This window comes from Neovison vison, chromosome 3, assembly GCF_020171115.1.
Source record: "Neovison vison isolate M4711 chromosome 3, ASM_NN_V1, whole genome shotgun sequence".
Classification (NCBI taxonomy): Eukaryota; Metazoa; Chordata; class Mammalia; order Carnivora; family Mustelidae; genus Neogale; species Neogale vison.
This window is the reverse complement of record NC_058093.1, coordinates 56793345-56809603: the sequence shown is the minus strand read 5'-3', so window position 1 is coordinate 56809603 and position 16259 is coordinate 56793345. Positions and strand designations below refer to the sequence as shown.

At 35.7% G+C, this 16259-nt stretch overlaps 1 protein-coding gene and 1 long non-coding RNA gene across 19 annotated transcripts in view; one reads left to right on the top strand and one right to left on the bottom strand.

Moving 5' to 3' along the window:
* Positions 1-419, bottom strand: part of LOC122902525 — a 93682-nt gene extending 93263 nt beyond the window's left edge. Inside the window, exon 1 of the long non-coding RNA XR_006383818.1 lies at positions 264-419. This is a non-coding gene — a long non-coding RNA (uncharacterized LOC122902525). The remainder of the gene's footprint in view (positions 1-263) is intronic.
* Positions 1-11982, top strand: part of BAZ2B (bromodomain adjacent to zinc finger domain 2B) — a 315898-nt gene extending 303916 nt beyond the window's left edge. For all 18 annotated transcript variants that reach the window (XM_044242153.1, XM_044242152.1, XM_044242151.1 and 15 more), the window contains 3 exons: positions 6256-6521; positions 6780-6923; positions 10506-11982. In XM_044242153.1, the coding sequence (XP_044098088.1) occupies positions 6256-6521; positions 6780-6923; positions 10506-10659 (564 nt within the window). In that variant the 3' untranslated portion in view covers positions 10660-11982. The remainder of the gene's footprint in view (positions 1-6255; positions 6522-6779; positions 6924-10505) is intronic.
* The last annotated feature ends 4277 nt before the right edge of the window (positions 11983-16259 follow it).

Below are 16259 nucleotides of genomic sequence, written 5' to 3'. Positions count from 1 at the left end.
TAGAGAAGAACTTATGGGAAGTTTTCTGTTCTAGCTCTCTGATTTTTCTCCTCCAAATCACTCTTGAACTTACTCCAGTCAGATTTTCACCTCCATGGATTCTCCAAAATTGCTCTTATCATGACCACAAATGACTTCCACATTGCTTAATTCAGTGATCAGTACTTAGGCCTCATCTAACCTATTAGGTATATTTGATAGAGTGGAACACTCCCTCTCCCTGAAACCCTCTTTCCACTTGACTTCTAGGATACCATACTTACCTGGTTGTCTTGTCTTCCTGCCTTTGCCCTTTTTCAGTCCCTTTGCTGATTTTTCTTAACTCCCTGATCTCTTAACATTGGAGCAGCTTCCTTAGCTTCAGGGTTATCTGTAAAAATGAGATAGTATTTAATTCCTAGGGGGCTTTTTGTTTTCGTTTTTTTTATTTAGGGGCACCTGTGTGGCTCAGTGGGTTAAAGCCTCTGCCTTCGGCTCCAGTCATGATCTCAGGGTCCTGGGATCAAGCCCCACATTGGGCTTTCTGCCCAGCAGGGAGCCTGCTTCCTCCTCTCTCTCCCTCTCTGCCTGCCTCTCTGCCTACTTGTGATCTCTACCTATCAAATAAATAAATAAATAAAATTTTTTTTAAAAAAGATTTTATTTATTTATTAGAGAGAGGGCACTCGTGTGCATGAAGAAGAGGAAGGGCCAAGGGAGGAGGGAAAGAATCTCAGCAGGCTCCTGGCAAAGCACAGAGCCCAACTCAGGGCTCAGTCCCATGAGCCTGAGATCATGACCTGAGCTGAAACCAAGAGTTGGACGCTCAACCGACTGAGTCACCAGGTGCACCTAAATTGTAGAGATTTTTGAAGATTAAATATGGTCATGTGTGTGAGAATTTTTATGACTTCAAAATTCTGTGACATGTATATATTAATACTTTATTATATTTTATTTATATTTATAATATATTTTATAATTTTTATTTTTATAATCTATTTGTATTTTGTAAAATAGCAGAGGGTCCCACATGGTATTATATTCACTAATAATCACTTTATAATTTTTCATTATTTGATTATCTTGTCATATCTAATTCAGTAATAATTTTCACGGGTTGTACATAAATTTTCTTTAAGCTCCTTAACTATCAAGTTAAAAAAGTCACAAAATATATACAAAAAGGTGACTTTTTGACAAATTATATAAATAGGAAAATGTGAAGTCTATAGTATAAATAAATGAATTCATCTTTTTAAATCAATTAACTTGTATTGTTTTTACCTGAAAGATTATAAAAATTAAGTTTTTAGTAAAAATAGGTAATTCTAAAACACAGATACTGATTTCAAACACTTTTTTTTTTAAAGTATGATCCTTACTGAAATGGAAACTCATGAAGATGCATGGCCTTTTCTACTTGCTGTAAACTTGAAACTTGTTCCTGGTTATAAGAAAGTTATTATAGAAGTTTCCTCTAATGCTTTGTTAATTACTAAAAAATTCAGTCTGGTAGACTATAGGAGGTTTTATTTTCAGTAAATTTGCTTAAAATAGAATTTTGGCTAACTGTCTTTCAAGGAGTGGACTAGGAAATATATGATCTATGATCTAATCCAAGTGCTTTATGTAGTGCAGATTTCTAAGCCTCTGCTCTCTGGTTTTTAAATGTAATGAATTAGGCATTTTGTTTCTTATAGCAATAAACAAATATTAAACATTTAGAGGTAATGTTTTTAAACTGTCTTTTCAGTTAATTCAGTTTTTATAAATATGTATACTATATTGCTCTCAAATGGCCATTTATGCATATATCATTGTAAGTATTTTTACTCTGTGTATATGTATGTGCATGCCATTATATATACATATACTTTATTATATCTATATTTATTAAATTTATAGATGTATTTGTTTATATATATATCTCACTGGATCATAGAATCAAAAAGACATATATATAAGTCTAGATATATTTATCTACACATACACATATTTATATATCCTCATAGACACATGCACGTGAGGTTTCAAACTCCAATACCTATAAAAGCCAGGCAAATAACACAGAAGAGTTGGGTCTTTGACAAATAGGAAAGTTATGCCTGAATTACAATATAACAGTCATTACTCAACTCCAGCTAGGTGTTGTCATGTAGACATGTGGGCCCGACATTCCAGGATCTACCAGTATTTCAAGATTATGGATTTTTATGCATATCCTCCCAAATGTTTAGTGTTGGCAAAAAAATCAAGACTTTTTACAAGTATTATATGAGCCAAACAGCAACACATTCTGTGGGCTGTTTACAGCCTGTAAGCCACCAAGTCACAAACTTCTGGTATATAAATATATAAACAACAGAAATGTGCCCTTGTATGTGTTATCTGCTGGTCCTGCTTTAGACATACTGAAGATACTTTTAGAATTTTGGTTATAAGAGGATAGAGAAGAAGGGTAGGGATTGGGGTTTCTCTTGTGCCAGAACAAAGTAAATCAGATAACAGAGTAACTGTATAAAAACTTGCATTTGGGGGTGCCTGGGTGGCTCATTCGGTTAAGCAGTTAAGCATCTGCCTTCAGCTCTGGTCATGATCTGTAGGTGCTGCGATCAAGCCCTGCATTTAGCTCCCTGCTTGGCAGGGAGTCTGCTTCAGTCTCTCTTTCTCTCCCTCTATCCCTAGCCCCTGTTTGTGTTTTCTCTCTCTCTCTTTCTCTCCCTTTAAAAAAAAAAAAAAAAAAAACTTGCTTTTACAAGTATGTGAATGTGGGGGCGTCTGGCTGGCTCAGTCAGTGGAACATGTGACTTTTGATCTTGGGTTTGTGAGTTCGAGCCCTACAGTGGACGTAGAGATTACTTAAAAAATAAAGTCTTAAAAAAAAACAGTATGAGTATGTATACAGTGTAATGAGACAAGCTGATAAACATTATTTAGTAAAGATATATATAAACTTCAGTGTTTTTTTGAAACACTAAAAGTTCTTTTGATTCTATAATTTAAATTTCATGATTCCTGTTGTTCTTAAAAGTTTGTTAGAAAATGATCCCAAGTAATAATTTAGTTCACATAAGGAATAGAAGTTTTGGCGTCTTATTCATGAAATTTTATTCTTTTTTTTTTTTTTAAAGATTTTATTTATTTACTTGACAGACAGAGATCACAAGTAGGCAGAGAGGCAGGCAGAGAGAGAGAAGGAAGCAGGCTCTCCTCAGAGCAGACCCCGGGATCATGACCTGAGCTGAAGGCAGAGGCTTTAACCCACTGAGCCACCCAGGCACCTTGAAATTTTATTCTTTTTAAGTAATATAATTATTCAATCTAATTTAGTCTTCATTAAATGGAGCTTTTCCTCATTATATTAAGCATTCTCTTTCTCCTTTTTCTATGACTTCAGAGTGATAGAAGTTTAGTATAATATGAAAACTCAGAGTATCAGATATTAGTGAATAAAAATTAATAAACTAAATGGAAAAGAGACTTAGTAAAACATTTTAATTATTTTAGTTAGTGACAAGGGGGAGTGATCTTTGATATGATATAGGGAAGCTATTAGATTTACAGTTTGCCTTATTATTTCAGGCAATTAAAATACCTCCTTAACTATATGTTTAGCCTCCCAATTTAAAAAAATAATAATAATTTTAATTGCTTATGGGCAATTATTTATTTATTTATTTATTTATTTAAGATTTTATTTATTTATTTGAGAGAGAGAGACAGTGAGAAAGAGCATGAGCGAGGAGAAGGTCAGAGAGCGAAGCAGACTCCCCATGGAGCTGGGAGCCCGATGTGGGACTCGATCCCGGGACTCCAGGATCACGCCCTGAGCCGAAGGCAGTCGTCCAACCAACTGAGCCACCCAGGCGTCCCATCTTATGGGCAATTATTTAAAAATATTACCAGAAAAGTTCATGAAATACTCAAAGAAATTATTAAATACTCCAAAGAAATGTTTTCAGCCAAATTTATTTCAAGGATACAGCCAGCTTTAATCAGGGAAATACAAATCAAAACCACAATGAGATATCTCCTACCAGTCAAAATGGCTAACATTAACAAGTCAGGAAACGACAGATGCTAGCGAGGATGCGGAGAAGGGGGAACCCTCCTACACTGTTGGTAGGAATGCAAGCTGGTGCAACCACTCTGGAAAACAGTATGGAGGTTCCTCCATATTCCTCCAAATACCACATTACTGGGTATTTACCCTAAAGATAGAAACGTAGTGATCCAAAGGGGCACATGCACCTGAATGTTTATAGCAGCAATGTCCACAATAGCCAAACTATGGAAAGAACCTAGATGTCCATCAACAGATGAATGGATAAAGAAGAGGTGGTATATATATATACAATGAATACTATGCAGCCATCAAAAGAAATGAAATCTTGCCATTTGCAACAATGTGGATGGAACTAGAGGGTATTGTGCTGAGCGAAATAAGTCAATCAGAGAAAGACAGTTATCATATGATCTCCCTGATATGAGGAATTTGAGAGGCAACGTAGGGAGTTTGGGAGGGTGGGGAAGGAAAAAATGAAACAAGATGAGATCGGGAGGGAGACAAACCATAAGAGACTCTTAATCTCACAAAACAAACTGAGGGTTGTCGGGGGGAAGGGGGGTAGGGAGAGAGTGGTTGGGTTATGGACATTGGAGAGGGTATGTGCTATGGTAAGTGCTATGAAGTGTGTAAGCCTGACGATTCACAGACCTGTACCCCTAGGGCTAATAATACATTGTATGTTAATAAAAAATGAAAAATTAAAAAAAAAAGAATACAGCCAACTTTAGATTGTGGTTGGACTGAATATCTGATACTGCAGTCTGATTTTTTTAACGTTCTGCATAAGAGAAGAAATAATTTTTTTAAAGATGTGTTTATTTACTTTAGAAAGAGAGCAACACAGGCATGCATACACAGGGGAAGGGGCAGAGAGAGTCTTAGGCTGACTCCACGCTGTGACTGCAGGCTCAGTATAGGGCATGGAGCCAGTGGCAGGGCTCAATCTCACAACCCAGAGACCACCACGCTAGCTGAAACCAAGAGTCTGGTGCTTAATTGACTGCACTACCCAGGTGCCCCAAGAAGAAAAATTTTTTAAAAGAGGGTTAGTACTATTCTAGAAATTCTTATCTCTCTTCTGTGATCTCTTATATTTATTATAACATTCAACTCTCAAAGTACAGATTTATTTCCCTATTTCTGAATGGGGGAGGAGGGCTCATTGTTATTTCAGTGCACTGACTACAAGTTGTAGTTATCTTGAGTAAGGCTACATTGAGGTGTTTGTTGTTTGTTTGTTTGTTTGTTTGTTTTCATGTAACTTTAGAGCTAGACTGAACTTACCAGTTGTGCAGCTTATTTTTCTTATTTTACACATAAGATAGGACCTCACAGATATTTTTGTATGAAATCCATAGCTACTTACTGACAGCCATAGCTAGAATTCATATCCTTTAAATATGTCTTTATTATTTTCCTCAAAAACAGACATCTTTCACTGATTTTTCACCATTGCTTTGTTCATACCTGGGAACCACAATTTAGTGGAACTTTTTTAATAGCAAATGTTTTTTTCCTTTATCCAGTGGATTTAATCACTTAAAAAGGATTTTTTTCTTTATATGACACTCTGTGATCTATTTTTCATGTTTGACAGTTTTTTAATTACCTCTTCAATTGTCTTATTAATAAGCTCTATATTTTTGTTTATTTTCAATTTTGTTCTTAATTGTGTTCTAAAAGGTAGTCCTTTTGTACCTTTAAACTCATTTGGTTAGTGACTAAAAGGATACTGCTAAATTCTGCAGTATTGAAGATGGATTACCATGAGATCAGCATCTTCAAGTTTTAGGAATTCTTAAGATAGATTTTCATGCTTTATTAGATTTTAACATTATGTTGTGGGAGAACAAATTAATCTCTCTTAAAAATTAAATTAGCAGGGGCACCTGGGTGGCTCAGTGGGTTAAGCCTCTGCCTTCAGCTCAGGGTCCTGGGATCGAGCCCCGTATCTGGCTCTCTGCTTGGCAGGGAGCCTGCTTCCCTCTCTCTCTCTGCCTGCCTCTCTGCCTGCTTGTGATCTCTCTGTGTCAAATGAATAAATTAAAAAAAAATTTATTAAAAAAAATTAGTAAACTTCTAGATGAGAGATAGTATTCTTTTTGTTTGTCCTATAAGACTTTCATAATTTAGAATAATAGGAAGTCTGTAGATGGTTATTTTCCTATACCTCATTTCCTTTTTTTTTTTTTTTTTTAATTAAGGCAAGTGGTCAAACTCTAAAAATCAAAAAACTTCACGTCAAAGGTAAAAAGACTAATGAGTCAAAAAAAGGCAAGAAAGTAACTTTAACAGGGGATACTGAAGATGAAGACTCTGCATCTACAAATAGTTCACTAAAAAGAGGAAGCAAAGACCTGAAAAAAAGAAAAATGGAGGAAAACACTTCTGTTAACTTGTCAAAACAGGAAAGTTTTACTTCTGTTAAGAAACCTAAAAGAGATGACTCCAAAGACCTCGCTCTTTGCAGGTATTATTTCAGTTTGCATGTGCAATATATTTATAACATTTTATTTGTTTAGAATCTTTCTTCTATATTAAAGGTGACTTTTTGACAAATTATATAAATAGGAAAATGTGAAGTCTATAGTATAAATAAATGAACTCATCTTTTTAAATCAATTAACTTGTATTGTTTTTACCTGAAAGATTATAAAAATTAAGTTTTTAGTAAAAATAGGTAATTCTAAAACACAGATACTGATTTCAAACACTTTTTTTTTAAAAGTATGATCCTTACTGAAATGGAAACTCATGAAGATGCATGGCCTTTTCTACTTCCTGTAAACTTGAAACTTGTTCCTGGTTATAAGAAAGTTATTAAGAAGCCTATGGATTTTTCCACAATTAGAGAGAAATTAAGTAGTGGACAGTAAGTAAATAATTTCACTTCAGTATTATTGAATGTCTAATATGTGCTGGGTACTCTACTAGTGAGCCAAAAATATATTAATTAAAGGACCTGCCTTTGGAGAGGGTATGTGTGTGTACTTTTGTGTTTAGCTAAGATAGACTGGTATGGAAGAGAAGTCCATTAAAATTGTTTAAACAATTAAAAAGCAGTATGATAAAGCTGCCTTTGACATTGGAAGGCCACCAAACCCAGCCTGAGAGGTACAGAAAAATAAGAGGGAAGCCTCCCAAAGTAAGTAAATAACATAAGCTGGAGCTTATATTGTATATCACATGGATTTAACAAAAATCGACTGTAATTTTTTCAGATCATTACAATATAGAGATAAAAGGTCATTGGAAATGTTAAATTAAATTTAATTTTTTAAATATTAAAAGTTAAAAGTTTTATGGGTTGCTGGAGAATCCTAAAAATGTATTTATTAAGTGTGGAAGGAAACTATTATTTTCTCCTATCTACCATATCCTCTTTGTGATCCTACCTGAAGACCAAAGTGACTTCCTGGCCACAATTACTGATGTTTGTTAGGTAAAATTAAACTCAGAATAGCAGCTGTTAATGGAGTTTACTTGGTTCTGAACAGTGGCCCATTTTGGAGCCCCCAAAATGAGACCATTCACTTACAAAATAAGCTCACACAAAAGCTTTCCACATGGGAATGGCCGTGTGCAGTATGTGTTCTCTTCTAGGAAGAAGCTCACCTTACTCCTTATTACTGGCTTAGCTTAATGTAATCTCTGACCATAACTTCAGGCCAAGTGACAAAAAAATACGGAGAACGAAGGAACTTTGCATTGAAAGAATATCTATAAAAGAGATTTTAATTACATTGTTATTGTTGTTATTGTAATTACCTTATAATGCAGTATATTATCTAGTTCCTCCTGGATGTTCTTTTGGTGAAAATCACTGTGCTCCTTTATTTACATTCAGTTTCTAAGAGTTGAGTAGAACTTAACTCATAATGATCAGTGTCCGTCTCACATGTTTCAAAAGATTATGTCTGTTTTGTTTTGTTTTTTAAAAAATTGCAGAAGGGACCTGCCCATATTCGAAAACATTTAAAACCATTAAAACTACTGATTCTAATGTGATCCAAAAAGCAGTAGCTCCTGTCTAGATATGAATTAGTTCTTTTGCTTTTTCTATCAAAACATAAGATGTTTAGGTGAGTAGCATAATGGACTTTATAATCAACATGGCCAGGACAAAGACTTACACAGAAAGGCTTTACATATGTCTCTAGCTCCTAGCTGGAGGATGAACCTAAACCTCAAAATCCCCAAAATAAACATGAACACAGAGCTTAGACATTACCAAACATTGTTGTTCCATTTTGAGAATGAGTCCTGGTGAATGAAGGAAGTCAAAGCAGAGGCAAGCAGAGAGAGGGAAGCAGTTCTCTTTAATCTTGTGACATCTACTCTGTGGGAAGCAAAATTTAGTAGATTCAAGCTCCTCTAAGTTCAAGTTCTTTGATTTAACCCAAACTAATAAGCTAGAACCAGAACTCACAAACAGTATTTCAAATGTTTAAACTAGAATTTATCAAATAGAGGGGAGGGAGTAGTTGCTTTAATGAATCTTTCTGGGTTCCATCAACTGTGGAAATGGCGTTTGTTTCACCTAGAATCTCACCTAGACTTCATTCCTGGATTCTGGTCTCCCTCGCATTAATCATTAACTTTTTCTTATAGTAAGGGCCAGTCTAAAGAGATAAATATTGGGGCGCCTGGGTGGCTCAGTGGGTTAAGCCGCTGCCTTCAGCTCAAGGTCATGATCTCAGGGTCCTGGGATCGAGTCCCGCAATGGGCTCTCTGCTCTGCAGGGAGCCTGCTTCCTCCTCTCTCTCCCTCTGCCTGCCTCTCTGCCTACTTGTGATCTCTCTCTGTCAAATAAATAAATAAAATCTTAAAAAAATAAAAAATAAAAAAAATAAAGAGATAAATATTTATCAAAGTAACTTTTAAATATTTTATAGGGGCACCTGGGTGGCTCAGTGGGTTAAGCCTCTGCCTTCAGCTCAGGTCATGATCCCAGGGTCCTGGGATCGAGCCCCACATCGGGCTCTCTGCTCAGCAGGGAGCCTGCTTCCCTCCTCTCTCTCTGCCTGCCTCTCTGCCTACTTGTCATCGCTGTCAAATAAATAAATAAATATTTTATAAAATTCATTCCCACACATGCTGTATGATTCCATTTATATCAAACAGGCAAATCCATAGAGAAAGACCAATTAGTGGTTGCCAGGGATGGGAGAGTGAAGAATGAGAAGCAATTCTTTAATGGATATAGGGTTTCCTTTTGGGGCAATGGCAATGTTTTGCAAGTAGATAGAGGTGGTAATAATAAATGTTGTGAATGCACTAGACGGCACTGAATTGTCCACCTTAAAATGGGTAACTTTATGTTATGTGAATTTCCCCTCATTAAAAAATGATAATTCCCAGAAGAACAGGAAAATGGGTGAAGTTACTTAAGGTCTGAATTAATTCTGTGAGCTCATTACAGATAGAGAAATGTTATTTTATTATTGCATATAGGAGAAGGAAGTGAGAAGGAGTGGAAGACTATTCAAGGTATCCCATCAAGGAAGTAATTCCACTTTTACCAAGGCTCAGAGTTTCAGTGTGTACTTTAAGGGTATTTCTAATACATAAATTATTTTAGTAGTTAGCTTACTATACATTAGAGTTAATTAAAAAATAATTTAAATTTCTAAAAGCTCTCTTTCAAAATGTATTATTTTCACTTAGGTTGGCTTGAAAGAAACCACTCCTCTTTTACCAATGACTTTAGGCAGATTCATTCACAGTTCTGTTCTCTTTGCTCTGTTTTTACAGACAAAGATTGGGCTTATCCCACCAAAAAAGCACTGAAGCCACAGTGCTTTTTATAGAAAGGCAGGTTTTCATAATGTTGTCTCTGATAAAGGGATAGAGGGTTTTTGTTTTTTTTTCTCTTGGGCCGGTATTGGATTCTCATACTCCAATGCTTGAGTGTAGGAGCACATGTGAAGTGAGAAGAACAGAAATGGGAAATGGGTAGGAATTAATATAGCAGTATATCCTGGGATGTATGTAGAAGCTACAGGACACGTGTAACATTTTTGGTGGACAAAAAGCATTTCCATTATTTCCACTATAACTAAATAGTTTTGAATGTGGATGATAGGGTTCCACAACTGGTCAGAGGAACTAATAAACCAGCCAGGTGGAATGAGTCCTGGGACAGTACACTAGGTACACAACAGGAAACTGGGTTTGGGGAAAATGCTAGTTAGTTGAAATATATCTTGATCATCAGAGAGATGTGTTTTTTCCATTTATTTTTAAAATACTGCCATGGTTCAGAACACATGCAATTTTTTTTTACTGTTTGTCTGTAAGAGAGTATAATGTTTTATATCAGTTTAAATGTAGTTATCTTAATCTTTTTTCTTTCAGTTTTATTTTTTCATTTTACCTTTTATTACCTCTTCGTTTGTTTTTAACACAAAGCCACCCTATAAAAACAACTTCTAAATCATGTGTTTTCTTTCAGATATCCAAACCTTGAAACCTTTGCTGTAGATGTCAGGCTTGTTTTTGACAACTGTGAAACATTTAATGAAGATGATTCTGATATAGGCAGAGCTGGCCACAGTATGAGGAAGTATTTTGAAAAAAAGTGGACAGATATTTTCAAAGTGAGCTGAAGTTATAATAATCTTTTTTTTTTCCTTTTAAACAAGGACAAATGAGACCAGCAATGTGAACTGTATTTACATAAATGTGCAAGGCACATACATAATGACTTTTTTTTTTCCTTAAAATAAGTATCACAAAAAAAAAGTATCAGAAGAATGATACCATTTTTAAAGGCTTCACTCCTACAACAACCAAGGCCCTTGGTTATTGGTTTGTGTGATTTATCAGCTAATTTAGGTAGAACAGGGAAGCACACCCAAAGAATTTTCAAAGGAAAGGGTGTTATAGTGCAATAGCAATTAAAATATATCAAATCGCACTGAATATTCAACACCAGAGCTCTAATGTGGGAAATGGTTCTCCTTTCCCTCTCAATAAATATCTATTTTTCATTTTTTTTACTTTGTAGTTTATTTTTTAGTGAATGTATTTAATTTTATGAATTATTTATGATTAAACCACATCCAGAATCTTCGTTTTCTGTGAAAAGGAAGAACTAGAAAATTGCTTTAAATCTTGAAAATACAACAAGGAATGTTTTAAAATATAAAACAAAGCCAAGTTAAACTGTTTACACTGATGTGCTCTAAAAGCACCAAAAATAAACTTTACTGTAGAGTTACAAGTACATTTATATATATATAAATATATATATATATATATGTTGCTGCATCACTTGTGTAGTTAAATTGTATTTCAAGACAGTGAAGAAAAATTGACATGTATATACTGTTCATTATTGTTTATATTAAGTCTTGTTTTAAATATGTATTATGTGTATATATTGTTTGGAGACATTATTGTTTATGCCTTAGAAGGACTGTAGCATTTTATTTTAGTCTGAAGGTAATTATAGCTATACAGCTTGTACAGTAATTATCCTCTACCAACACTGTGGCGTCTCCTTGATCTTGGTAGTGCCTGCCTTTGAAACAGGGTGTAGGGGATATTAGTTTTCCATTTTTCTATTTTGTTATATAATTTTAAGCCACCAGGGCCTAAATTAAAGTATAATCATTTGTATCCATGTGGAATAAAATTGTGACAATTTCCTACACACACAGTATTTTTTCATAGAAACATTTCCTTCCCATTTGCCTTGCCTCAGAAATAAATTTAAAAAACATTTGTAACCACTGTGTTTTATCTACTGTGTGTTGTGGTGACCTGTTGGAGGCAAATAGATCAGAATTTTTTTTGTACCTATGTAAGAGTACTTGAAGTTTTATTTAAAATCAAATGTTGTGGAAAAGGTAGCATTCTTTTTTTTAGGAGTGTTATTTTTCACTACTATGTGTGGCACGGATACAATAAAAGACTTTTACAAACTAGTTTTTTAGTTTTTCTTAATGAACCTGAATATATATTCTTTTCAAAAAGATAGTTAATTTAAATTTGATTTTTACAAAATCCTAAAGGAGGAGCAGCAGACTGTGTAGTTCAACGAACATTGGGCTGGGCGGAGGAGGGCGGTTTTAAGTCAAGTTTTGTGCCTTTCATTAGCGCCTTAGCCTCTCTGGACCACATTTTGTTGTTGTTTTCACATTTTCAATATGGAAATATTAGAATACATTTTATAAGTCTTGTTCTGATATGAGAAATGTCTCAATTGGTAGACATGTAACCAATTGTCAGTAGTCAATAAGAAAAATTGATCATATAAATTTGTCTGGTAAGTCGTGAGCTACAAGTTCAAGTCTTCATGAAATATGATTTGATGCCTTGCTGGGCTCTGAGGAATCACTGGTGAACAAAACAGGCACAGGCCCTTCGTGGAGCTTACAGCCTTGTGGAGAAGTGGTCCTGAGACGATGTCCTTAAAGAATGGCTTTTAACAGTTGAAGGGAGAATAGAAAAGTTTTGAAGAAAATATTCCTAACTTTAAAATGCTTCGAAGCCACCAAGTATTTTCCAAAATTTCGAGATTGTTTGTGGAGACTGATAGGAAAATCAGCTGTTATTATGTAAATATGTCAGTTTCTGTTAACCAAATACTGCACTTATGCCTCAAGGGGCTCGTGCTTAATCAAAAAGACCATGTGGAGAAAAGAACAAGGTGGTGCTGTGAATAAAGTGTCTGGTTTTTGTGTTTATGGGTATGCCAGATGCTCCATGGGGAGTCTTCTTCATGGGGGTGTTGTGCCTTAGGTATGATACATGCTTACATTAATTTATATTAGATGGTATATAAGCAGCTTGATAATAATATGTCTGGTGTCTGAGGAGTTCATAAATGAGAAATAAAATACTTAAACACACAAAGCACAATTTTTCAAGAGTGATAATTTTCTTTTAACAATAAATAAGGTATCTCTGGAAAAAGGAAATCCTGGTCAATATGGGCTCCTTGGCCTCCTGTCTTCATTGCTACTCAGCAGGGGTAGCTGCTCCAGAAGTGTGCATGATCAGAAACGGGCAATTGGTCTAGGTAGCAGTTGTTACTATACATTTGTGGATCATTTGTTATGTGAATGACTCTTGCAGTCACAGTGCCCTGGGTTGGGTGTTTTTTCAACAAACACAAACCGGTATCATTGTTTTCTTCAAATTTAAAAAGTTTTCCTTTTCCTTTAAAAAGTTTTCTCACACAATCCCAAGTAAACACAACATACTTTAATTAAGATAAACTGGGCTTTAACCTGAACCTTCTCCATTTCAGTTTCAGTTGCTCTATAAATTATAAACCACTAGTTTGCCCTCACGATTACATTTAGAATATCGCTGAAGTAGTAACCAACCAGAATAACCAAACAGTGCACTACTATTAAACACAGAAAATAATCATCAGTTTGAAATAGTATATAGAGTAATTTAATATCTATTTAACTGATAACCATAGTGAAAATGAAACAAGTAAAAACTTATCTGTGGGTATACCTTGAACTCATAAGAACTAACTTACATAAATGCTTTATGTAAGATGATCCCTTTTTCTTGTTTCAACCCAAAAATGAAATTTGTTAAAAGTAATAATTTAGGGGCGCCTGGGTGGCTCAGTGGGTTAAGCCGCTGCCTTCGGCTCAGGTCATGATCTCAGGGTCCTGGGATCGAGTCCCGCATCGGGCTCTCTGCTCAGCAGGGAGCCTGCTTCCTCCTCTCTCTCTCTGCCTCCCTCTCTGCCTACTTGTGATCTCTCTCTGTCAAATAAATAAATAAAATCTTAAAAAAAAAAAGTAATAATTTAAATCAAAATTATGAAGGCTCTAATCTGTCCTCTGTACCTTATGTACCCTCTCTGTTCTCCTCTTTTCCATCACTTCTATTCTCATTTCCCTTTAAGGAAATTTCAAGACCTGTTCATTTAGCCTCCCAGTAAACACCCTCAAGAAAATCTGGTATCAATCATTTACTCCTTCTGTAAATTTTTGTGGGCTACCTCTCTCAAGGTTATTTATATCTTAAATATTTCCATTTGAGTAATAAAAGAAGTTTGTGTTCTGTTAAAAGAATTTCATTCCAATACAGAGACAAAGGAAGTATTTTTACAGAATCAAGGTTTTCCTTTTTACACCACCAGGAAACTAGTAGAACCTTATCTACTAGAAAATTTGCTTCAGTGAAATCTCTTAAACCTGCATGGGCTACACTACTACTCTATCTTAAAAAGAAAAAAAGGGGGCACCTGGGTTGCTCAGTGGGTTAAAGCCTCTGCCTTCGGCTCAGGTCATGGTCCCAGAGTCCTGGAATCGAGGCCCGCCTTAGGCTCTCTGCTCAGCAGGGAGCCTGCTTCCCCCCATCTCTCTGCCTGCCTCTCTGCCTACTTGTGATCTCTCTGTCAAATAAATAAATAAAATCTTTAAAATAATTTTTTTAAAGCCTCAGCTATATAAAACTGAGGTAACCCCTCTCCTCAATTCATGTCACATTCTTCACGTTATTCTTGTAAAACCCTTCTTTTATTTTTTTACTACTTCACTCAGTAACTCTTCAATTTCCTTCCCCCACATACAAATATTTTTAATATATCTTTCCAGTTAACCCTTTTTGTATTTATTTAGCAACACGTGTCTTTACAAATACTGAGAAAAAAATTATTTTTAATTTTGTCAGTTGCATTATGCTACAAGTTTGTTTTTCCATTTCTTTTGAGGTGAAAAAATACTGTGTAAATCTGGTTCATTACTTTTCACTGCTACAAGGCATTCCATCACAGGCATGTACCACATTTTACTTTCAAATTTCTCTTAAGAAAGAAAACCTGGGGAGCCTGGGTGGCTCAGTAGGTTGAGGCCTCTGCCTTAGGCTCAGGTCATGATCCTGGGGTCCTGGGATCGAGCCCCACATCCGGCTCTTTGCTCAGCAGGGAGCCTGCTTACCCTTCTCCCTGCCTGCCTCTCTGCCTACTTGTGATCTCTCTTTCTCTGTGTGTCAAATAAATAAATAAAATCTTAAAAAAAAAAAAAAAAAAAGAATGAAAACTAAGGGGCACCTGGATGGCTCAGTCAGTTAAGCATTTGGCTCTTGATTTTGCCTAAGGTCATGATCTCGGGGTTCTGGGATTAGGCCCCAGATCAGGCTCTGTATTCAGTGGGGAGTGTCCAGGGGGATTCGCTGCTTCTCCCTCTGCCTCTACCCGCTGCTCACTCATGCTCTCTCTCAAATAAATAAACCTTTAAAAAAAAAAAAAAAAGGAAAGAATGAAAACCTGAGATGCCTGCAATTTCTTGTCACTGCAAATAATACTGCAGTGAATGTTGTCATACATATCCAAGGTGTTTCCAGATGACCTTCATTTTCTGGTACGCATGCCCTTGTATAATCCTTTTCCACACTGTATCAGGCTTAGCCTGTGTGACCAACATCATATGGCAGAGTGATAGACTATGAATTCCCAGATTAGGTCATGAGATACATTTCCGCTTCCACCTTGTTTTCTTGGAACATTTGCTCTGATAAACCCAGCTACTGTGTTATGAGGACACTCTAGTGGCGCTCTGGAATAGCCAATAGCTAGCATCAACCTGCAAACCATATGACTGCTGCATCTTAGAAGTGGATCCGACAGCCCAAGTTAAACGCTCAGTTGGTTGGAGCCCCAACCAACATCTGGACTACAATTTCATGAAAGACCCTGAGCCAAAACTACCCATCTAACCTGTTCCTGAGGATTTTGTTGTTGTTGTTTTTTAACTAAAGGATAGTTGACAGATTCGTGTCAAGTGTACATCATAGTGATTTGATATTTTTATACACTATGAAATGATCTGCACAATAAATGTAGCTACTATCTGCCATGATACAAAGTTATTATAATATTATTGATTATATTCCCTATGCTGTACACTACATCCCCATGACTTTATTTTATAACTGGGAGTTCATACCTCTTGACCCCTTTCACCTATTTCAGCCTCCCCAAGCCCTCTCTTCTTTGGTAACAGTGTGTTTCCTGTATCTATGAATCGGTTTCTGTTTTGTTTTTCCACATAAAAGTAAAATCATATGGTATTTGTCTTTCTTTGCCTGATTTATTTCACTTAGCATAATGCTCTCTGTGTCCATCTGTGTTGTCACAAATGGCAAGATTTCATTGTTTTTTATGGCTAAGTAATACTTGTGTGTGCCTTATCGTTTTTATCCATTCATCTGTTGACAGACACTTGAGTTT